General features: G+C 41.9%; 1 protein-coding gene across 1 annotated transcript in view; it reads right to left on the bottom strand.

The window, feature by feature from the left end:
• Positions 1–6,241: 6,241 nt before the first annotated feature.
• Positions 6,242–25,658, bottom strand: part of GFOD1 (Gfo/Idh/MocA-like oxidoreductase domain containing 1) — a 71,700-nt gene continuing 52,283 nt past the window's right edge. The window contains exon 2 of the mRNA XM_068178979.1: positions 6,242–13,602. Within this exon, the coding sequence (XP_068035080.1) occupies positions 12,683–13,602 (920 nt within the window). The 3' untranslated portion in view covers positions 6,242–12,682. The remainder of the gene's footprint in view (positions 13,603–25,658) is intronic.

Consider the following 25,658-nt stretch of genomic DNA (forward strand, 5'->3'; position numbering starts at 1 on the left):
ACACAGTAACTAATAAACAGTTCCAAATAACATTATCTCGGGTTTGTTACTCTTTAATTGAGAACAGACAATGAGGTGACAATGAGACAAAGGTTGGTCAGTTTAAGGACAGTGGGAAAATTAAATAAGACATCTTTACCAGTCCAATGAAGAGTTGTGCTATTTGGATGAGGTATAGTTATTATGATCCCTATATAGGGTTAGAAGTGAGGCAAAAGTATGAAGGTATCTGCAACAAAATGCAAAACCAAGTAGAAATTAGGAACGGCTTTCAGTCGTTGCCATTTTTCTCTTTGTACCAAAGCCACAAATGTGCCCAGAAGCCAGTTCAAGGTAACAAGCTGCATATGATACTCAACCAAGTATCCCTGATTACAGGGGTGGTGCATGCCCCATCCCTGAAAACACTGATTATCAGGTTGGATGGGGTGAGTTACCTGATCTACTTGAAGGTATCTTTGTGGGAGAATTGGTCTAGATGAGCTTTACAGGTCCCTTCCAACCCAAACTATTTTATGATTAAGCTCTGCACCCCATTTCTATCCTCCTCAGCCACAACCTGTGCCGAGAACAGCACCCAAGTACATGCTGGCAAGTTTGGCAACGGAAACATAGTCCCACCCTGCTGCCTAGGCTCAAAGGCAGGAGCCCAACCCAGCAGCTTCACTGGGACCACTGATGTAAGGGTGAAAGCAACCCAGCAGACACAGCACTTGTACCTCCAAAGAATAATTTGTCATTTAATCGTTTTCTTTCAGGAGGCCTACCTGCCCAGGGGGAGGGCAGCCCTGTGCACAAGTAGGCTTTAGATCTCAGTGAAGCTCAGAGGGCTTTGCTAGTGCATCCATAAAGGATTGAACAGCAACTAATCAATGACTCGAAATTATATCAGTCATGGTTTGTAGGCTTGTTTTAATACATGAAGACAAGCTGTAAAGCTGGAATGGTGAATGGCTGTTTATTTTGTGACTGGACATAGTCTCCCCCTCTCTACTGATGGTAATTTTCTGTCAGCCTTCTAGGTCTGCATTCCTGTGTTTTTCAGAGGTACTGTCAATGTCCTGTTTTAATGCAACATTGTAAAAATCACAGGACAATTTACCCCACCAATTTCTGAATTACACCAGAATGATTGTCATCTGCCCCTAAAAACAATAATTTGCAGCCATTATCATTGAGAACTTGCTGTTTGGAACTGAAAGCAATGTTCCCTGAAGCATTTGAGGCCAGAAATCCTTGTCAAGCTGAGCATTGTGAGCTATAGGGTGCAGGCAGATACACCCCTCTAATATCCTTTCTCAAAACACAACAGGAAGAGCAGCTTTGTGCTACCTGATTGGTTATTCTAGTGATTTTCTGGTCAGCACATGGATCTGGTGCTAATTTTATCAGCTTGGTTTTAAAATCAGTTCTTGGAGAGTGCAGTCTCACCTTCCTCTCCATAGATGGAACTGCACAACATGTATTCACATAGCTGTGAAACTGCTGGTATAGGCTTTGGTGCTGCTAGCACTGTTCTAAATAGATTAATTTGAACACAGACTGTGCAGCCAACCCCAGCTTCTTTGGTATTCACAAACTGCAACAGCGTATTAGGCATTAATTATATATGACTTATTATATTAATTATAATGAATGAGAATTATATTAGGTTTGAGAACTATTTAAAGGGAACTAGAAATTAAAGCAGCAAGATATGGATCTGGCTGTCATAGAGCTGTTCTGCATGGCCTTGAGCAGCATGGGTTGCCATTCATCTCTAATTTTCAAAAGACAAGGTGAAGGTAATGGTATCTACCTTCTTTGTGAAGCCAATGAGATCCTGTTATAAACAGAAATATTAACTGTAATTTCAAATCTTCCAGTACTAAACTCATAGAAGCATAGAATGGTGTGGGTTGGAAGGGAACTTAAAGATCATCTAATTCCAAACCCCATGCCATGGGCAGGGACGCCTTACACTAGACCAGGTTTCTCCATATCCCATCCAACTTAGGCTTGAATAGTGATGGGGATGGGGCATCCACAACTTCTCTGGGCAACCTGAGCCAGTGTCTCACCATCTGCCCAGTATAGACTGTAAAAATAATTTTATAAAGCTAAATAGTTCTGACCACTTCATCCATGAAAGGAGGAAAATTCTACCAAAATCTGCCTTAAAAACAGGTTAAAAGCTACAAGTAAAAAAAAAAAAAAATTAATTAGAGAGTGATCTCACCAATTTCACTTCTGCCTTCACCTTGCCATAAAAGCTCATTTTGAGGGGATTTGTTAATAAGACACTTCATATGTGTAAAGCAGTACAGACAAAGTTTGGCAAACATGGGTGGATAGCTGGGAGCTTTGTCAATTCAGCAAGTGACTTAGTCCTTGCTTCTTCACAGAGGCCCTGGTCCTACAGTAGGCCTATACAGGAATTAATTCCAGGTATAAAGGTCTGTAAGCCAAAAGGGCAGGACATCTCCCAGAAAGTTGTTTATGCTGTTGTGGAATTGCATGCAAAAGGCATAGAAAAGTGAATGGGAAAAAGAATTCATTTTAACAAAAAACGTTGTGCTGAAAGAGCTTATACCTGCATTTCCTCACACTGCAACACGGACAGACTAATTTCTTAACACACAACTTTCATAATCCCAACATCCTTCCATTCTGCCAATCAGTCCTCAACACTCAGCTGCATCCACATCAGCAGAGGAAGCACTGAGGCCCACCTTCTGCCACTAAGGCCTATTGGCACAAAATGCCCATTATTTATTTCATAATCACCAAAAAAGAGGGTGGTTTCAAGTAGTTTGCTTAGTGGGAATCATGTCTACTGTGTGCTAACTTACTAACAGTGCCACAGAAAGGATCTAGACAAATATAAGTTGATCTAAGCCAGAGATCATGCTTGGATGTTTCTAATAATTAACAGAATAGAGTCAATCATCAGAGCCCAGGAAAGTGTTGGTTTCTTCTGAATCTGCTTTTTATCCTGTTTCTGATTACCTTATCTGACATTCTGATTACCTTCCTTCTTGAGCTGGAGAGCTTGCCACAACTAGTGATGGAAGGCATTTTTCATCACAGGTACTTCCATAAGATGCATAGCTCGCACCACTGAAAAGGAGTGTTAAAATATAAAATCTAGCAATTTAGGGATAGCATTGGGAAAGTAAAGAAGCCTGTTGAGCACCATTTCCATTTCCAACTATCTCTGCCTTCTCAAAGTCTGAAAAGTGGGTCTCATCTTTTCCAGGTTTGCCTGCAACACCATGTAAAACTTATTTGCACAAGTGACAACACTGCATTCAGATGCTGTTGTCATTGCCTGGACGGGATCTGATAATCTGCAAAAGCCTTTAGTCTGCAAAATGTGGTTAACTGTGAAAGGCAGAGTATTAAAACAGACTGGAGAAGACTGTGAAACATTTCTCTAGAATCTGTATACACACCACTTCCATGTCTGAAGGAGGGGCCACTTCAGAAACACTTGCTTACATGTAAATCCTTTTGTATGGACATGCAGAACTTAAAATTGTTTTCCTCTATTAGCTTTTCTTTTGGACCTGTTTATTATTCTGTAGTTACTCTACCAACTCTTTGATCTGATGAAAAAAAGCACATTTCTGGCAGTCAGCAGAACTGGTTTCTATTTACATTCTGCTATTGGAGTGATTAGGCATAAATTTCTGTTGACAATGACTCAGACCAGGGAATTGTTTTGCCTGAAAACTAACCTAATAAAAACATCACAATTTTAGTTTTCTTCTAAATCCATGACTGCGTTAACTAGGTGGCCACACACATTCTCCCCAGTGCCTGTACCTAGGGAAAGCAGGAACAAGCAGGAGTGGTGCCCTGGGTTTGGCAGCAGCCCTGCCTCACCTCTCAGGAACTGTTTGTGGAGCTGCAATGATTCATTTTTAAAACAAAGATGTCATGCACACCAAGGTTTGTGGTACTAAATGCAGTAGTTGGAGCACTCCCAAGGGGAAGATAGATTAGAAAAGGCATTACGTGCAGGACATGAGTTTTAGCTTGGACTAGGCCAGTGATGTGGTACAGGTGACAAGTCTGGTGACTCCAAGGGCAGCCTGCTGGGGACACCTGGTGGAAATTTCCTCCTTCCATGCTGAACATGGCAACTGCAGCTGTGACCAGCACAGGCACATATACCCAAGCAGACTGAGCAGAGAAGCACCTTCTCCCAGTCTCCAACCCAGGAAAGGCTGCCCTAGGAGAGCCATGCTGTGTCACCCCATTGGAGCTGTGCTGGGGTAAAGCCCTGTTGTGCTGGGCATCACCTGTATCAGCTCTGAAACACAGGCTTTCCACTGGCCGCACAAAAGACCACAGATTTCCACTGCCCAAGAAGAATAAATAGCAAAGGCATTAAGTGCGTCTTCTCTTTGGCACAGCAGCATGTTTTAATAACCCCTGCCCCAGCAAACTCTTCATTGCCAAAGAGAACAATGCAATGCATTTAACATTCTTCTGATTAATATTTATGGCGACAAGCCACCCATTGTTTTTAGTGCATAGCTGCTAATCAATAGGGGCTCCAGAAAAAGACAGGACAAGCCAAGGTAAACTGTGGAAGCCTTGGTTCTTCAAAAACTAGGGAAAATGGCAAGAGGTCTTCCCCCTCACCTACATTTTTGCAGTTTGTTTTAAAAGCAGAACTTTTACTTAGGTTCATAAATCGACACTTAAGTGTCTCAGTGTGCTGACACAGGTTTGGAAATGTTTATCTTAGCACTTGGGCAGCCTCATTAGTGTGGAATGTTTATAGTCGCTCTTGCATTTCCACTTACCTGTACAGCTGTATATTGTGCGCTGGAACACCGTACTAATAACCCCACTGTACCTCCAACACTGTTTTACAGTAATTGCTCCCCCAGGTGCTGTTTTCCAGAGATTTCTACATTTTATCCTTTGAAAGACAAGCAGGCCTTGTTTTACTCTGAAGTTGATGGGAAAGGCTATACCGTGAAATTTGAACCTATTCTAATTCAGTGCCTAATTGATTGGCTGGGGACAGTGATCTGGAAACCTGAGCAAGGTTATACTACATTTACTCATGAGGACAAGGCAAACATTAAATTGCAATTCCTGAAGATCTGGGCACTGATGCTTCCTTGTCTTGTGCTTTTCTTCTCTTCAGACTAAGAAAATAATGTGTATTAAGACTGAAAAAGAATATTTTATATGCATGTAAATATCAGTACATATTTACAGTATGATAATTGCAGTGGTAGTAATAGAAGTTGCTAACATGTTACATTTCTGTGATGACACCACACTGTAAATTTTATATAAAATATACCAACTCTGTAAATTTTTAAATATATGAAAAATATACAGTTTACAAGATTATGTGATCTGAGGGTAGTATGCATAGTAAGTGATGATGATTTCCCATCCCTTCATAGACATGTACCTCAGATTTACATACTTTCACGGTGCTTGGGAACGGAGTGTGCACTGACACAAGTAGAATCCAGCATCTTTCTGTGTGCTCTGCTCTAAAAGGCAATGTAGGAAATGCTCTATCCTTTTTACACATCAATCACAAAGGCAGTAAATCTTCCCTCAGATCCCAGAATTTCTTCTCCTTCATACCCAAGTGAGGTTTTATTCATCAACAGAGGGGCTGGAATAAGAAGATCCTTACAAGACTTCAGATACTTCCACATACAGGGGAGAAAAGGAGCACCAGATAAGCAGACAGCTCCTGGCAGATGGGAGCAAGGATGGAGGTAAGCATGGGGAAAGTCACTGGAGGGAGCTGGGGACTGGGAAGGCAAAAACATTCCACAATACCAGTGGTCAGGTAGGAAGACGATCTCCAGGCTGTGCTGGAAAAAGAAGGAGAGAAAGGATCCAGAAGAAAGAGAAAATTCAGGAGAAAGGACCTCCAGGTGGCAGGGGGGGGATGTCCCAGTTTTGCTGTGACATTGGACTTACTTGCATCCTTTGGCAACAAAAGCAGCTGTCCCCTCAAGACACATCCCCCCAAGAGGCACTAGTTCAGTCTTTGCCATACATAGCATCTTCACTATATGTGTCAAATAATTGTTAAACTTCATTTTTCCTCCCCCTCCATCAAAATCCCCACCTCCAAGCACAAAGCCTGTGTATTTTACTCGGATATGCTGAACTTAACAGGCAGGCCAGAAAACAGGCTGAGGTGATGGTTATTAAACACACACATGCCCCCCAAAATACAAGTGTGGGGAAAGACCACAGACAGCTGGGATCACAACCTTTTATGTTTTTATTTGCCAGTTAAGATCCTTTTATTCCATCAATGCAAATATGCAAAACAGCAGGAAACCATGTTTTAAGTAGCACATACCAGTTGGCTGAGAATAAACTAACTACATTCCCCAAGCAATGTAAAAGTAACAATGCACATCATCTTCTAAAAGAAGAAACAAACAGATGTTGCAGCCGAGACACAGCAGGCAGCTTCTGTACAAAGTAGTTTGGCTGTTTAAAATGCTAGAACCAGTCCTTGCCCATTTCTCCAACCCCACCCCCAAAAATCCTAGTATAATTTAACCACTTTCTTTTTTTGCTATCTACATAATATATAAAATATAAACTCTGTTTACTTATAACACTTACTTTTCTTGATAAATAGCTCTTTAAAATATCTACTGTACATATGTCCATGCGTTGACATTATATATATATATATAGCATTTATATATATGTATGTCTGAAAAACAATAAATATTTACTTAATATTGACACGGCAACAAACTGAACATTTTCTCATTTTCAAAATCAAATAAAAGCAAACCAGTGGGAGAGAAACAGTGAGTGCTGCTCTTGAAGCACAGCACAGCAGGGAGCTTTGATTCCTGCCCCGGCTGGGCACTCGCAATGCCCCGTACTCAAGCAGTTGTGGTGTTCACCTATCTTGTAATGGACTTGTATTACAAGTCACTTCAAGTTGTAGTTAGCCTCCCTGTATGCCATGTGTAACAGAGACTGAGCAGGAGCTCAGTGGGAAACGAGGGAGGCTCGCCTCCAGGTTTGCAATGGAATGAGAAACAGAGAGGGCAGGGAAGTGAGTCCAATGGCTAATATAAAAAAAGGAAAACAAATAATGGACAGCACATGGCTGGAAGGTCATAAATAACCAAGGTAAACAAGTCAATAGAGTTAAGTGCTTTTAAAGACAATGTCTGGCATTGCTGCAAAAAGTGTCTTGATGATCTGTTGCCAACTCCATGGAATGAATCAGTTTTCCCACTGCCACAAAGGAAACTCAGAAGGCCAAATTCAGATGTTAAAAATGGGGTCACTGTAAGATACTGTGAGGGTCCAGGTTCAGAGCTGAACCTGCCCAAGGGCAGCTGAATTCACTGAATGTCCTTAAACCAAATGGATGAGATTTTTAAAGTATGGATTAAAAAAAACCAAAAACAAAACCACACCCATCCCCAAACAATTAATTTCACACATGCCAAAACATAATAAAAAATTTTAAAAAACTTTCATTTCAAAACAGCATTCTTTAAAAATGGAACTCAATCCCAAAAAAAAAAATGCAAATAAATAAATACCCTTATACAAACATGTGATCAGTTTTGGATTGACCATAGCCATTCTGTTTATTCATTTTATTCAAATGCTGAATAAAAGCTATTTCAGTCTGACCTGTGCTGATACCCTTCTTTCCCCAACCCCAAGGCCTCGATCTGGCAGCTTCAAAAAAGACATTACTTGTTTGGACTGTGGCTTCATACACTCATTAAGTCATGAGGTTTTGACATCAGTTCATGAATGCAGCATTATGTGTAGTCCCATTTACTTAAAAATTTCTTCTTTTCATGAGCAAATGGAAGTGGGCAGTTAAGGAGAAATTATTTTTACTGGACAGACTTCACCCAGCAGCTCAAGAAAGAGGAAATTTTAAAGCAGATAAGACTGCCAAATATTATCCAGTCACACTTCATCTCTAAAATTTACAAACTTTGCTCCCCACAAGTAACAACTTCAACAACAACAAAAACTGCTGTCCTGATTAATCCTGTCATTTCACAACTAGCTCCAGATACCCAAAGATCACTGCAGAGGTCGAAAGTCCAGTGCTGAGTTTCATACATACTAAGAGTACATCACTGGGCCACTGGAACACCAAACCAGTGTGGAGTATCTGCACAAAGCCAGAACTCTGGCTTGTAAATACAGAGCTTAGCAGTGAATAGACTTCATAATGAGTGATATTTTATGCTGAAGGACATCAATAAAACTCAAATACAAAACTCCCAGCAACAAGAAGTTCTGTCATCGCTCATTTCTGAATCACTGCAAAAACAATATCAAGATACTATGTTTACCTTTACCCAGTAAATAAAATAGCGAGTCATTTTAAATTGTCTGGGTCTATTTCACATTTGTATGGACATAAAACTAAACAAGAAATTGAACTGTCCTTGTGCTGTGACCACATGCAGCAGAAAAGTCTCATTTTTTGGAATGGCTGAACTTCCAGGACAGCTGTTCACCTGTACAGTCACTTTTTTGAAAGTTACAGAAAAGAAGGGAAAGTGGATAGTGCCTCTGATTGCCCGATGCCGGCTGGGCAGGGATTTCTTGTGCTTCCAGCCAATGCAAAGGATGAGCTCCAGAGGAGCCCATCCTGAGCTGAAACTCATCAAGGCATGGCCCGATTCTCTGCCCTGCTGGCTGCATGGGTAAGGTCCCATCGTCTCTACTTGGTATTTTCTAACTACACAGCTGAAGTACTACAGATTTAACACATGCATGATACTGGATGTAGGAAACCCCAAGCACTTACAGAGTTCTTACACTTCCATGTAGGACTCCACTGAGATCAGCACTGAGGATGTGCAGATCCAGCAGAAGTATGGGACAGATTCTGCTTCTCCAAGGGCAGGGTCCCTTCTTGGCCTCCCACACACAAGAGGTGGAGCAAGGCTGCTGCTGTCACCCTCAGGAAGTGCAGTCCTCATATTCTCCCTGCAAGGCAGGCACAGAGGTACCAGCCTGCAGACACCTTCCTGCTGCTCCCTACTGCAATCACCACCCTCCCTTTGGGTGCATTTAAGGAGTTCAGTTGTGCCCTGCTGTCACACAGCACAGGGTTGCCCTACCCCTGGTGTGAATCCCAATGCAATTCCAATGGGAAAGAAGACACCCTCTCCCTGCTGACTGTCCCAACACTGGAACAGAGCCCTGCAGAGCAGCAAAGCTCACCCTTTGGCTCTTTCTGTCTTTGGCAACAGACCGTAAAGATTGGTATCCTATGTGCACAGGTTGATGGCAAAAGGAAGAGCTTCTCCAACAGCAGCCCTGGGAATGAAATATCTTATCTAGTGTATGAACAAGTTCATTTGGGGGCTACTGTAAACTCTAGCAGTAGCTGCAGTTTGGCTCCTAGGCCTGCATCAATTTAGCAGCATTCATCTCAAACCTTGTGGCACAGCATTAAAAGTGCAATTCCAAATACACGTTTCCTGGGATGGTACCGCTTCTGAGTTCAATCAAGTACATCTCTGCTATCTGCTGCCCAAATTCCTAAACCAAACATGGACTCCAGAGGCTACTTAGGACAAATTTAATGTACTTTCAACTGTACCAAAGGAGCAGAGGGCTGGATGCTGCCAAGAAAAATCCCAGACTATAAAGAAACTATTGGTCAGAATAACAATACACATTCAATAAATACACCAATTCTTTCCTCCTCCAAGCCAGGTGGAAGTTTAGTATGTTTACACTTGACACTGCAGCACCTTCACCTCCCAGAGAATGGAAAAACTGCCATACAATCCTGAATGCATGCAGCTCCTGCTGCCATCCCAGTTAGGCAACATAAAAGTAGCATCTCTGTTACCATTAGAAGAGGAGGTCCCATCCTGTCCCTGCCCTCTCTGGGCCAGCACAGGGAGCTGTACAAGATTCGACCCATTTGCAAGCCAGTACAAAGAGCAGCATCAGATATCTGTGTAACCAAAGCATTGTATTTTCTTTCTGCTGCATCAGTAGGTCTGCTCAGAGGATGGATGATGCCTGTCACCTAAACCTTTGTGTCTGGGGCAGGAAGTTTGAGCTCAGTAGTACTATCCTTACTCACTGTGTCTCGCCTGTTCACTGCAGGGGCAGGGGAAAGGATTCTAACTGGCATCACAAAACCCAGAAAGACAGGGAAAAGAAGAAAACAAAGAGAGGAAACACGACCAACATTTGTGAACCATAAAGAAAGGCAAAGACATGAACAGCAACTCCAGCACAATCACCAAACCACTGAAAAGCAAGATTCACAAACATTTTGGTCCACGTTTGGTTCCACTTTTGGATGATGTTTAACTAGACATGGTTAATTATCCACCAGGCTTGCATTCATGACTTGAACTAGCCACTCTTTTCAGTAAATGGGTTTTGCTTCACTATATGAAAACTCTCTTGATCCCCTTGGAGGTAATTCTATTTTTCAGGAGACAAGTGATTTCTTGATCAAATCCTTTCTTCTGTGTTACTTATTTTTCAAGGCAGGAACTGGATAGTAGGGTATATACCATGACAGTTGCAATGGGAGATTCCTATTGGCACAGATACTACCTCTGGGATTCTCAGAGAAACTAATTTTAAAGAAAAACAACCAAACTTGTCAAGGGCTGCTTCCAAGAAGGAATGATGAAGCCTTGACCTAGGTTTTAGCAGAAACAGCCCCAGAGAGAGTTGCTGGACCTGGAAGAACAACATGGATAGAAACAATTCTCCCCTAGGGTGCAGTTTTGCAGTATTACATTATTCCTTCATCAGTCACACTACTACACTTTGGGGACTATTTAATGAAAGGTCATATATATGCTCTTGAAATATTAAGTACACATGAATAATTTTGGGCTGGGAGTCAAGTTTCCTAACTTCAGTCACATCAAAATTTAGAAGCCAAAATTCTCTGCAAAGGAGGAAGACAGGCATTTCCAGTGGGCACCTCTTTCTATATTAATCCTAGAGTGAACTGAGTCAGCCTTTGGAGAGCTCTCTCTGTATTGACTGCAGTATTCTTGCTGATCTGAACAAGACATCCATCTCTGAGCTGACTAAAGCCAGATAAGACGAACAACACTATTGTTGCCCTCCTGTTCAAAAATGTATTTTCTCTTTAGATTTACTGCTCATCCCAATGTTCTCTTACTTCCCCTAGTCAAAATTAACAAAAAACCCTGAAAAGGTTTTTCTCAAGTTTAATACGATTTAGTGCTATATGCTTGTGTTCTAGTTTTTTACTATCTGAAGACCTAGCACTGTAAACACATCAGCACTGGAGCAGCTTTACACAGAAAAACAGTATCCCTGTTTACTGGGATAAATCATGTGCCTTTCACTATATTCTTTCAAGAAGGTATTCTCAAAAGAATAATTATTTCAAGACTGCAATCTAAAATATTAAAAAGAAGAACAGGACAAACACAGCAAAAGAGTTTGTCCACCCCTGCACTGGTGACAGGGATTGATCAATACAGTACCAGTAGCTGGCCACTTTAAGGAGGTGAGAAGGCTGGGGGTCCTATGTAATTTTTTTTCCTTGTAAATAGATGAGAAATTTTTTCATCCCTTTTGTTTTTCACTCACACTCACCACTTGGTGGAGGTGAGCATTTCTAGGTTGAGGGATGTGAAATTACTTGTTGGTGTGCATCTCTCAAGTGTGATTTCACAGTGGTTTAAAAGGACACTGCTCATCTAAACATCGTATGGTTTTGGGATATATTCCTATTGTTTCCCACCTAAAACCAAAATGCACAATGAATTCACTCAAAAGTCAGTCCCAAACACAGAAAATTTTGTAAGACTAGCCTGAGTTCGGCTGTATAATAAACCCCATTATCACTACTGTGTTGTGCCACCTGCCATCCATGAAGGTTTTCCACCACCCATTTTAATCGGAAAACCCATAACACTGACACTTACCAGAAGCTCACAGAAGACCCTCCCTCCCCAAATACCTGGGCATATGCACTGTGGTTGAGGACTGCTTTGTTTTAAAAGCCACACATTTTCCTATTTAATTGTGCTTAAAAAAAAACCAAAAAAAACCAACAAAACTAAGCAAAAAACCAAAACCAAACCAAACAAAAAACAACCACTAAGCCAACACACAGAAGCTCCTAACAGGCTGTATGAAAAGTGAGCTGCCAAGGTTTTCTGAATCCTGCAACACTTTCACATCAAGTCCTGTTATTCTGTGTGTTGGTTGGAGGTGCAGTAATACAGCATGGTGGTGTCAGCTGTCATGGTGGGAACCATTCATGTCAGACACTACAGAAAATTTAACGACATGACAGTACCTTCACAGCCCTCTGGTAGGCAAGGAAAATCTAAAAGGATCTTCCCAACCTTTCACAGTAAACACAATTAGATAATCTAAAGCACCTGCAAGCAGGGCATGAGTCCATGATATATCTTTGCAATCAGCCAGCTAATACTGTTATTAAAACAGGTAAGTTTATCAGCTCTTACGTCTCCTGTCTGTTTTGGGCATTTCGAAGGATCATATCAGTTTGGCATTTAGCTGCCAACAGATTTAATTGATCCAGACACTGTATTTCCTTCTCCTGTAATCCTCAGCTAAGACACCCAGGCCCTTCACAGGGACTGAATTACCATGTCCTTCAAGAGCTGTCTGTTTCCTATTCATTCCTAGTAGCTCAGAGGAGCTAGCAGTACAGAGACATCCTGCTCTTCCGCATGGCTTCGCTGATCAAGTATGCCGGGCTCAGTTCTGGCTCCTCAGTCATGATTGAAATGTTCTGCCACTCCCCGAGTTGGTTTGACTTTTTAATGGTGTCCACCACACACAGGGCATACAGACAGTCGTCAAAAGTGGCAGCCATTGTAAGGGGCCTCCCGTCCCAGGTCCTCCTGTCGTCCTGGTCCTCAAAGGCCTGCCGGACAGCCTGGACCATCTTAATGGTGCCCCGCAGGTAGGGGGATGGGATGTCACTGAAGGCTTTCTCCGGAAGCAAGGAGTTGCTGACTGGCGTGGAGTCCTTCAGCAGGAGCTCCCGCTGAGGAGAGCTGTTGCTCTGTCCGTAGAGATCAGTGCCTATCACAATGAGCCGTCCTGCTGAGCCCACCACGATGATGTCCTGTTTGAACTCCCCTGGGATGTTGAAGTTGAGCGTCACCGTGCAGCACACGCCCCCTTCCAGGACCATCTGAAATGTACAGAAGTCATCGCTGGTGATCTGCCGGATGCCCTTGATGTGGTCCGTCTGCTTCACAAAGGTCTTGAGCAACCCGTGCACCTTCACAGCCTTCTGGCTGGTGAGGAAGGTCAGCAGGTCGATGATGTAGGTGCCGACCGAGTGCAAGCCCCCGCCTCCCATCAGGTCATCACAGCTCCAGTTGTACTTCTTGCCCAGCAGGCTTCCGCTGTGGACCTGCACCTCACACACCAGCAGCTCCCCCACGTAACCCTCCTGGATCAGCTGCTTCATCTTCACGAAAGCAGGCAGGAAGCGCAAAACATTCCCCATGATGCTCATGAGCTTTGGGTAATAATGAGCCGCAGTCATCATCCTAAAGGCATCCAGGGGAGTTGCTGTTCGGTCACAGATGACGTTTTTCCCAATGCCTGAAACAGTGAAAAAAAAAAAAAAATCAATAAAGTTTTATCAATGGAGTAAGCTGAAAGCCTCAAGGCTATTCTTAAAGACCAAACCAAGGAGAAAGACCTTAAAAGAATAACACCATATTGAAATGTTTTCCAGCAATGCTTCCAAAATACATGTAAGAATCTCTTAAGCACCACAGTGAAAATGTGCTCCTTTTTATTTTCAAAAAGCACTCCTGTCTAAAAAGAGCTCAAAGGTGAGAGCCTGAACAGAAAAAAGTAAGCTACCTTCTGGGAGCAGATATGAAACCAATCACCCACCTCAGCCATCTCACAGACATCTCTTCTGTGACAACCTGTCCATGCAGGGGCTTCTGTGAGCTGAATCTGAGGTTCATATTCAAATCCCTGAAGGGTATGAATGACACAAGTGCATGTATTCAGTAACTTAACACAGGTACACTGAAAAGCCTGGCTTTGTCTTCTCGGTACTCTCATCTCTCCCTCTTTCCTGCTCAGACTGCTTTAAGAGGCTCTGAGGAGAGAAGTACTGGGTTTGCTGCTTAATTTAAAATGAAGAAATTGCTTCTCACTCATAAAACGCCCCACTATTCTGACAACGGCACTCAAGTATTTTTGAAACAGTTCGCTGAAATGTCAGCAGTGCATTCATGGTGCCAAGGGAGAGTCAGGATTGCTCTAAAACAGGTCAAATGTAGCTGTGACAATCTGTTCCCTCATGGAATTGTCCATATGGCACACTGTTTACTGAAGCTTGTGTGACAGTCCCCTTTTATCTGGACATCAAGGTGTGCAAGTGAATGCACTGCAGGCTCAATAATGGGCTTATTACTGATTTCTCCTCCTCAAACACTTTCATTCTGTACCCATACACACATATAGTGACAGAATCTCCAGTTTGCTTCTAAGTTGCATACAGACTTTTTCTATGCTTAATGATCAATATTAGGTGAGCTGTGGAACACTTTGGATATAAACTATGACACTAAGTAAGACCTTTGCCTGGAGAGCAACAGGGCTTGGGCCTTGTGCCTTGGGCTACAGCTGGGCCTGGCACTTAAAAGAGCTGAATTTGGGTCCTTGCTGATGGAGTCCAGATGAATAAATGTGGTTACTTGCTAAATCACATCGTATTTTCATTCCTGTTCCCTTCAGGTAGTTAAAAAAATCCCTTTTGCTTTGAAGAGTATAAAATTTCACATGTTTTGGAGCTGTTTGGATGAAGTCATATAAATATAGACAGATGGCAGGGATCTATCTGAGCCCACTTACGTGAATATTTAACAGCCTGACTGGAAGAAGAAGGGGGCCACAGTCCAAACATTCAATAACCAGCTTATCCACACTGCCTATTCCCAGTCTTTGTCTGCTGCTATTTGAGTAGCTGAAACTGGAGGGAGGGCTGTCACTGCTGAAGTGGCAGTCACATCCAGTTAACAGACAAGAAGGGAAAGATCTTTCTTCAACTCATTCCTATTTACCTTTTCCTTAATCAGGTAAGTAGAGACATACCCATTTTTCTCTTAAATTAGGCAAGAATCTTCTATTCAGTGGCCATGGTCTTCTCTTGTTACTTTTCTAATTTTTACAGATGGCTATTGGTGACTAAGTTGACATTTTCAATAATGTCAACTAATAGTACTTCTTTTCCTGTCCCTGAATAATTTTTTGCTGCATCTGTTTGATACTGGAGAAAGCATTCATCCACCTGCCCTACATCCTCTAACTGGTAGCTCCAGCTATGCCACTTGATACAAATCGCTAATGTAATAGTCCTTGAGTTACAGAGACTCTTTGCAGAGAGATTTCAGTCTGGCAAATTAGTTATCAAAATAAGGGAAATCTTAGACAAAACATCCCTAGAGTCAAACCTTCCCGATAAAGCAATTTTTACCCCCAAAGAACTAATATATCCTACTTCATTATCTGACCTGCTCACCACTGATCCACAAAAGCATCACGTTCTGCCCCAGTTCAGCTTGCATCATTCTGCCTCACAGACGCCTGCCACATTTTATCTGAGGTCTGTCCAGGCACTGTGTCTCAAGATATGCAGCTCTACACGTGTGCTTGCTAGGAAAAGGATCTGTGTTCATGAGGAACTGCAGCCTGGGGACAATCTTTTTGCTGAGTGTTCCATGCCATGCATGGTGGGGGTCAGTCCTTCACCATGTAGGGCAAGGAATACGTGGGATTGTCAACATCTGAGTATGAAGTTATGATTATTAATATGAAAGAGAAGCCTATGGGTTTTAACATTCCATACATTCAAGAAAAATTGCCATTGGGATCAGTGTAACTCAGGCTAATGTGCAGAGGAAAGGGAAGAGCCCTAAATATTTATACGGGGACAGGGAGAAATTGAAGTCTTAAAATCACTCCTTCCACCATTTCAATCTTTTTGGAAAGGTTGAAACTTTCTAATTTCAGAAAATCAAAAATGCAAATGTTCTGAGAGACTTTCTGTGTCTGTGCATATGCTGATAATATGTGCTGTTCTCTCATCCCTGTCAGGGATTTAAAGAGATTTTTTGCTCGATGCCTAGAAAGCTTTTATATGCTATTAAAGCTTGTGCAGTTCTTTCAGCATAACACTGCTCAGCACTTGAGTCTGTGTGCACTACAGATCTTTGTCTCCTCCGTAGCTGCAAATCTGCAAGCAGCCACATTAGCTTTCTGGAAGTAGGGAGAGAACATGAAAGGTTTGTTTAATTTAATTTAGAGAAATACTCTGGTGTGTTTATGCAACCAGAATGAGAAAAAGGTGGATCAAAACACCATTTTTCTGCTTTCTTCCCTCTGCTCCCTTCTCAAAAGGGGAAAGAAGAAAAGGCACCTTCCCTTTGAACCATTCTCTATAGAAACACCAGGCAGAACAGAGAGCAGTGTGCAAGGAAAATCTTCCCAACACTAAGTCTCATGGAACGACATTGGCATGCTCTGACTGCAGGTGCTGCGGGGGGCTTCTCTGGGAACTGACCCCCTTCTCCTCTAGTCTGGGTCTGTGGTCTAATCCTTTCCACTTTTAGACAAGACTCTAAGAAAGGATGAATTGTTACTGTTTGTCATTCTACCAGCGTGTTTTGCTGTTTTACATGTCTTTGAAAATCGCAACAGACAGCAAAAACTTCATTAATTACATAAAAGCAGGGAAATGCAGCCAGCTTGCTTCAGCAAGAAAGTGAAATATATCTGTCCATGCTGATAAGCAACACAGTTGGATGGATCTCATCCTATGAAAGAATACACACCCCTTTCACCTGCATCAAGAAATCTGGTATACAGTGCTGCAGTTCTCAACCAGGCAACTTACGAGCATTGATTTCTTGACTTCTCAGGTAAAATGATGAAGACAAATATTTTAAATACGTCAGTCTTTCTGAGGGCTCCACGCAGGCTTCACCCCAGCCTCCCTGCTTGGCTCTGCTCTAGATAGAGAGTGGTGCCAGCGCTGGGGAAGGCTTACTCCTGGCCAGCCCAAGTCCAGCGCTGAAGGTGGGGAACACATCTCCTACCAAGGCTCGTAAAGTGCAACCCCCAAGCCAAACCTTAACAACTTTGGTACCAGTCTGCATTTTTTAAGAAGGTTATTGAAGAACAGTGATCTTCTCTGAAGAAGCAGATGTCTAACCAACTCTATAGTATGAAGTAGCTGAGCAATTAGAAAAAAATTGTCTGTGCTGTCACTGGTGCTACCATTCAAGTGAAGATCTCTCTAGCACTTTATGCTGGAAAGTCAAATCATAACCATGCTCTAATGGCTTTTCACCCACCTAACAGTATTTAATTCTGTCAGGAAGCCATGTGATTTATTTGCAACCCTCAGTCTTCCTTTGAAAAAAGGGAAGTCCTTGTGAATTAGAGATAAGCCCAGAAGTGAGAGGCAAGTAGATACAGCCCAGGGTAGTAGTATTTACATTTTTTTCCATGTAAGTGCAGGGAAAGAGTGAGGAGGTACAGTAAGAATTTAACTACTGACTCTGCAGTTCCTGGAATTTGCATCTTTTCATTTTACAGATGAAGCTCCTTTCGAGCTCCTTGGCTATCAGCAGCCCAAGTTTCTTTGTCCCTGTATCATCCCTGTGCTGCACATCTGAAAACAAGTAGAACTCCTGGGCTCACAGCGCAGGGAAGGTAGAATGGCTGTAACCAGCACAGGCATCATCAATTTTGAAACCTTCAACGTCAGCTTTTTTCCCCCATCTGCTTTGATTGTTTCAAATAAGGAGAGAAATATTTTCACATTAAAAAAAAACCTCCAGCTAATTAAAAAAACAAGCATCTATCTCTGAACTGAAGTAAGACTAGTCCTCTATCTGTTCTGCTTAAAACATGAGGCCCCAATACAATATTTTCTCTTCCTTCTATTCACAGGAAAATCAAAAATGGCTCTATTTGGAGTCTGGACATATAATCAAATCCTTCACTGGCAACAGAAAGATTCTTTAGTTAGCAATTGCTACCTATTGCTCTTTGTCAGGATGGGGGAGTGAGAGAGCGAGAAATAAAAAATAAGATTTTGGTGAACTGAGCTAAATTTGTCAGCAGAAAAAAAAAAAACCAATAAAATGTTTATAAAAGCAAAGAGGAACTGTCAACATCCAAAGGACAGTCTGATGGTTTCAGAAAATACTGGAGTGGTGAAAAGAGCACTCTTACCAGGTTATTTCAAATGCATGACTTAAACTTATTACAGTATGTTTTTCAAACACTTTTTTTAAAAAAAAGAAACTAATACAAAACTCTATTCCAAATGGTAACAATCCACATTATCATTAATAAACATACAATAAATAAATATGGACACGTTTTTCTTCTCAGATTTTCACCATTGCAGCTGCTCTCGCTGCCTTTGGATCCTATCCACAATCAGAGGAAGACCTTTCCCTGGGAGTTTATCAAAAACCATGGTCAAAATAAATGACCTAAATCAAAATACACTACTTCTCATTTAAATAATTGATAGCCAGCAGTTTGTTCTTCTGCACATATGTACACACATTGTCAACTCTGAGGCTATTCACAGAAACAGTTTTAGAAACTACATAAGGCACCTGGAGCCAGCCTGTGGTTCCCTACAGCTAAACTGATCTTTGATACAAACTGTGTATCAGTAGGGAGAGCTGTCTATTTTACATATCAATGACCTTGGAAATCCTCACAGTTATTTGAACCATTCCCTTCTATCCCTTTATTTGGAATTTGCAAAAAAAAAAAAAATACAACATTTGGAGGCTTAATTTTGCCAGGACCTGTAAAAAACTTTCTCACTCATCTTATCAACTCTCTTATCAACACTCTGAAGAAAATTAGAGGCTAATAATGAAGTTCTCTTTTCTTTCCAAGTTCATCACTCCCTGGAAAACCCAGAAGACTATTTAAGAGATCTGAGCTGTAACCCTGCTAAACCATTGGCTACAAATGAAACACACAGACCTAAAAGAAGGTGACATTATTTTTTCTGTTTCAAAAGTGTCTTCACGATAACCACACAGTCATGGTCCCTTTTATATGAAGCTAGAGCAAATCATTTGGTACTATTGGTATTTCTAGCAGATATGAGAGGCACATAAAATTGAGACCATCTCTTTGGAAATTGGACACAGATAGAATTCAAAACCAGAAGCTCATACAGCCACTCATTTTAAGTTTTGATAGCTGGGGTGGCTCAAAGATAAGCAATGATACAGCCATTTTAGCCTGCTACATGCACAGCGAGCCATAAACCTCTGGCACTATAAATCACAATTCTCTGATCTGCTCTTCAATCACTGCAGTATTATCTGGTGAGCGATACCCTCTCTTTACTTCAGCTCTGTAAAAGGCATCCTTCCTCCCTTAGCTGCAGTCGATGACTACAAGGTTACCTTGGTCCCTGTCTGTCAGGAGCAGGCAACGCCCTGACCCCAGGCACAGCTTCCAAACAGGCATCTCTGCAAAATGCTGCCTTCATTTGGCTCTGTTGACACAAAACTGCTGTAAGGACAGGAGGGATATTGTGCTCATTAATACAAAGCTCATCTGCATGTTGGAGCAGTGGACAGGGACTGGCAAAATGGCATCAGGAGGACCCAGGTGAAGCCCATAGTCCTCCTTCCCTCTTGGGGCTCCCTAGGGAATCCAAGGCAGCCTACTGGAGTCACTCCAAATAAGCAAGCTTTAGCAGAAATCCGGCAGAGAAAAGCAGGAAGATGGCTGAGTAAACGAGGAAAGGGAAAGAAGAGGAAGCTGGAAGTAAAACACTCCCAAGGTGGAAAGAAAGGCACTGCAAGGGCCTGTTGCAAAAACCCAGAGGTGCTCCTGCCACTCCAGGAGCTGCACAGCCAGCCCTAATGGCATCAGCAACATCCCCCACTGTTTGGAGGCTCATCCTAAAAGGATCACCTTCAGTCCAATGTTTTGTAAGCCCTGATAGCATCTTTTCTGCAATAGAAAGAAACATTGGAGGAAAAAGAAATAGATTTCAGACAAAATTAGCACCTTTCTCTACCCAGAGACTGGACAGGAAGGAGGGACTATTAAGAAAAAGTATCTGTGTTAAAATACGATATGTGTATGAATTAAGCTGTTGCCCAACAGTACATTAGCCTAGAGAAATGCAATACTGGGACAGGCTATTTTATGGAGCTGATACTATTTTCTGATTAATTACATGTGGAGATGTGTGAATCACATACTGCACAGTGGCTAAAAGCTTTTGAATCCCTCACAAATAATAGATATGCAGGAAGAGTGGAAAACTGGATAAAAGGCTGCTCCGTTCTGGGCAATGAGAAACGATGTCTGGGCCATCTCAAAAAACCAATCACTCAGATGATTTGAAAACTTTTGCACATGGGAGGAGGATTTTTATTAATATGTAGGTGTCTCTGCTCTTATGAGATGCTGCTGCCATCGATCTTGTGATACAGCAATGATCATAGTAACAATAAAAATGATAGTTACATTTATGGTATTCAGTGCATGATCTTTCATTCAGTTCTTGAGTGGCATGAAACAATATATTTATTTCAATCAGTACATCTGCCAGGGAAAATTGATGGCTTGACAATGTTTCTTCAAAAAACCTTATTTAAGAAAACTTTTGACAAGGAAATAAATCTGGATGATGAATGCCTAACAAGATTGGCTTTAGTCACAGCTCTAACATTGGCCATGACAATCTTTGTTAATCACAGATATGCATATCTGCTGCAAAACATCAAGTTACTACAACATAGTCGATCACAGCTCACTAGCTGATTTGTATTAACAGGCCATGTGTGTATTCTTAGTCTGCTGTAAGTGTGAAGGAAAATAACAGTGACTGAAGGAATGTGTTTTCCTTTGTGACTGGAACAGACAGCAAATGCACACAGGCAGTAATACGCTGCCCTGCTGATGAGCAACAGCTCATTTGGCCCCAGCAAACCAATGGCTTACAGAGATTTTACAAACCCTACACCTCTTCCTCTGCATCAGAATATTATCAAGTTTAAAAATATATGCACTGTTAAATTTTACAGTCAACTGGGACAAATTGCACTTTACAAATATTAGTTTATAAATATCTCTACAGTAAAAAAACACATACCTGAACTGTACCCCCCTAAAGCCAGGGCCTCAGTTCATTTATGGCTCTGGTCCATCACACTGATTCCAGTTTTTAGGCTGGTTTATCCTCAGTGACACAACTTATTTTTCACACAACACTTTTGAAAACAAAACTTAAACATTCAAATATGCTGGGGAAGAAAAGCTGTTTGTGAGTGTCTCTGCCTTAGCTGCCCTGTAATCATAGGCTAAACCAAACTTCACTCAAGCGACTGTATACATGATGAGACAAAAACCTGCAAGGGCACCTTGCTGCTGGTGACATATAAGCATCATCTCCGGGGACAGTTTAGGTGTCACTCAGCTAACGAGACACATGCGGCTCACACGTGGAGTGCCACAGCTGCAATCAGGCTCAAGAGGTAAGAGGGTTACCATGAGCTGGGAGCTCACAGCAGTGATTGCAGCAGGGCTAGCGGTCTGTAAACCCCTTCAAACAAACAGAAAAACAAGGAACTGCTTTGTCAAGAAAAAAAAGAAAGAAAGAAAGAAAAGTTATGCTGGGTTCTTCTGTAAATAGCTCCTGAGGTGTGGTGCCTAGGCTGGGAAAATACCCCTGCTGACTCCAAAAAGATTATAATGATGCCTGCAGGTAAGGAAGTGCCACCTAAGCAGAACCAGGACAGTTCATCAGAATGAGAGAAGACTGTAATGATGATATCAATTTTCATTATGTACTAATATTACATTAATTTTATTTGCACAGAGGTAGTCATTAGGCTTATGGACTGGGGCCATGTCTGTGCATATATTACAGCAGATATAAACGTTGCTGTAGCAGTGTTCATGGCATTTGAAATACATGCATTTCTTCCATGCTTGACACTGGACTCACATTTGCTTTATAGGAAAGTTTCAGGTAGTCTTGCAAGGAGCAGGGATTTGGATTCAGTGTTCCTTATGGGTCCCTTTCAACTTGAGATATTCTAGGATTCCACAATATAGAACCTCTTCTGCAAAGACCATATGTGCTGACTTGAAGGTAACTCTCCTAGTAAGTCCTTACAAATTTCTGAGTATTTATTCTGTTACTTTGACAAGCTGGGGCCTTTGATTTGGTACTATAAAGTTTCTGCATCACTCAGTCCATGGGTAATGTGCTTAAGAGCAAGCCAAGCAAGCAAGACCGGCATTCTTATGTATGCCAGCACACTTTGCAAGGCAAAGCAAAAATCTCTAACCCTTTGCTAACACTGTCTAGAGCTTGATTCCTTGTTTATAGCCCACCTGGCATGTCATTCTCATCTCCTCTAGGAAGGTACTTATGCAAATAACAGCACTGGAGCCTGAAATAAATGAAGTACTTAGTAATTTTTTAACTATTTAAAAACCTTTAACTGCTGAGAAATCTAGAGAAGGTGCAAATACACCTTAACAAACCAGCTACTTGTGCACACCACAGGGAAATGCTTCAGGGGTCTCAGCTTGAGATTATCTGTTCAAGCATCTGAAACATGTTCAGACTTACATTCCCTGAGCCCTACTTGGATGCTTTCCATGCTCTCATACGTGCTTGGGAAAAAGTATATGGGACAAACCATGCTGGCTTTCCCAAATTTCTGTTTGATTTTTTTATCTTCAAATCCCCATCAAAACAGCATGATCACATCCCTGCTGAGTACTTTCCCGTACAAGAAAAAAAAAAAAATCAAAAGCATTCAGATAGGCTGAGAAAAAAAATCCTCCAGACATTCTACTTAGACCTTATTCAAGCAAACACTCACTGATTTCAAGGGGATTTTAATTGTTTTAGGACTACATTAAAAACTCAGTGAAAATCTCTGTGTTTGGTCATTTATTTCTTCCAACTACTCTCATTTCCTTTATTCAACTACTAGAGCAAAATGCATGCCATCAGTCCTGTATATTATAATACCTTTCTTTTCCTCAAAATAAGTCACAGAGCAATCACAGTCTATGATCAATCTCTATTCTCCTGAGGCATTGTTATCTGTATTTAAATATGTTTCTTTTTGTGTTGGCTGACAACAACTAAATGCCCAGCTGTTATAAAGGCTTTGGGAGGATTAGGAAATCAGGCAGTTCAATTTTCTTTCAGCTTGCTTTTCCATCACAGAAATGTTTACACTTCCAGAGTCAGAGAAATTTATGACTGTTAATTAGAGTTAATTTTCTTTATATTTCTCTTGCCTACCCTTTCTACCCCATTAAAACTAGCAAGCTGTAATCTGGTACTAAATAAAAAACTGACAAAAGATAAACATCAGACTAATGCTGGTGAGTAGTTAATGCACTCATTTGTACAGAATTCATGAAGCTTTATAAACATTGAAAAATTACATTTTGCCAGCCAAGTGACAGGGACAGTGAAAAAAAAAAAACCCACTGGCTCTACAAGTAATAGTGTCAGATCCCTATCTGCATCTCCCATGGCATCACTATGCAGAGCAGCATCAGTACTCCCCCGCACTTTATACTTCAGGATTTTCTTCACTAAACATCCAGCCATGCAATCTCTTTACAGGAGAAGCACTGAAGTTTCCAGTATGATCCCTTCTATGTGATGATTGTATGAAGCATCAGCTTCACTACCCACTTAGCCCAGACCCTATTGCAAATGTTTCTCCTAATTTTATCTCTCTGCAATATTTTCAGTTGGGGTATTTCTACTTCTTTTCCTGCCCAGTGAAGTCTGAAGGACTGCTGTGCTGAAGAAAATGTGTGTCACCCCTGCAGTGCTGGATGAATGGAGCATGTACTTGACCTAATTTTCTGATATGAGTGGTTAAAATAAATTTCAAGATCATAACTCATGTTCCCAAATACTGTATTGACTACAGATACCAAAGCACCCAGCTACAGACTGTGATGCACTAACATAACTGGGCTCGTTTGACGACTGTGCCCACGAACAAAATTTTGACTTCAGTACAGAAGCACATAGACACAGACATCTGCCAAGGAGCAGGAGAGTCCCTTTCACACACACAGAGAGACAAGTACATGGCAGGTAGAGCTGAGCAGTGCCATTCCTTTCATTCAGTAGTGAGTGTACAGACACCCTGTGTGTCCCTGTGTGCACCCTGTGGTCACATTTTCTCTTTCATGTACACAGCTACAAAAGTTGAAAACGTCTATTTATAATCACTAGGCAAACCCTACTAGAGCCCGTAAGGCTGTGCCTGGCAGCAGAACTGGATTTTCCAGCATGTAAGGCAGGAATGGACAAACACTGGGTTCACTATGCATCTTGGAGAGAATGTTCTGTCAGTGGTTTCCTACTCATTGTGTCAGCAGGTCCCCTCTCTGCTCACTGAGGAGCAGCAGCAGCAGAGCTGGAGAGGCTGGCATGACTGCTCTGCCCTCAGGAAAGGCTGCAGCAGAGAGGAAAAGCTGTGCCACAAAAGCTGTCACGATGAAACCAGGGAGCTGGTCCAGCCTCCCCAACCTCACCCAGAGGGCTCAAGGCTGCCTTTCCCATCTGTTCATTTCTGGTGTGCCCCTTCCCCAGGACCTGGGAAACTACAAAACCATACACAGAACAGTGAATCTGCAGCAGGACTATATTCTCCCACCTGCCTAGCTCATCAGACTTTGCCTAAGCCTATTTACAGGTGAGCCCATGGCATGGATTCTTCATGGCTTCTCATTTCCTCTTCACAGTCTCTAAGTTAGTCCTCTGCCCAGACTAGAGATGGTTTTTATGTCTTGCCAACAACATCAGGACCACAGAACACACAGGCTAAGAAAATAAGGTAGCTTGGCCTATGTAAGAAAAATCAAGCCAGCTAAATCAAAATCCTGATAAAAATAAAATCCCTTTGTTGGGATCCTTTCATTCCAAAATACATTCTTTTAGAGGACCCCCACTTCCCAGAGTCAGTGTTGAGTAGTGCAGTTCTACCCTACCCATAACCATGCTGGGTTCCTTCAGTCCAGCCCCACTCCCACTTTGAAGTTAGTGAGAATTCTGGTAACAGAGCTTTCCAGGGAGCTGGCATCAGGCCTTAGCAAACTTGAAGCCAAATTTACTTCAGCTGTAATCCCATGAATTCAAGCAGTCACACTAGCCATTGGTCTGGTTCTTCAAGCAATCTGATCAATAGAACAGTCAACAGATGACAAGCAAATGGGGGATTAAACTAACTGTACTTTTGTTAACTTATAATCCAACAGTATTTTATGATTCTCAGGTTCTTAGAGAAACTTCTAAATAAATTATCAAGTGCTCCCCTCAAGGCAGTCATCTTAGAATTGGTGGACTTTCTTGGGTAGTATTTTATATTCCTGTCAGTGAGCGCTAAGTGCCGCTAAAGAGGAGCCATAAACCCATTCTGAAAAGCAGCAGCAAGAATGAATCAAATGAATCAGCAATTCTGACTATGTGAGACGCTGACATCATGCTTCCCTGGCTCCAACCCTGGGTCCATAAGAACGATGGAGGTCTGATTAATTACTCCCCAGGCTGCAGAGCTTACACAAGAGCCAAGGACTCAGCAGCA

Source organism: Anomalospiza imberbis, chromosome 1, assembly GCF_031753505.1.
Source record: "Anomalospiza imberbis isolate Cuckoo-Finch-1a 21T00152 chromosome 1, ASM3175350v1, whole genome shotgun sequence".
NCBI lineage: Eukaryota > Metazoa > Chordata > Aves > Passeriformes > Viduidae > Anomalospiza > Anomalospiza imberbis.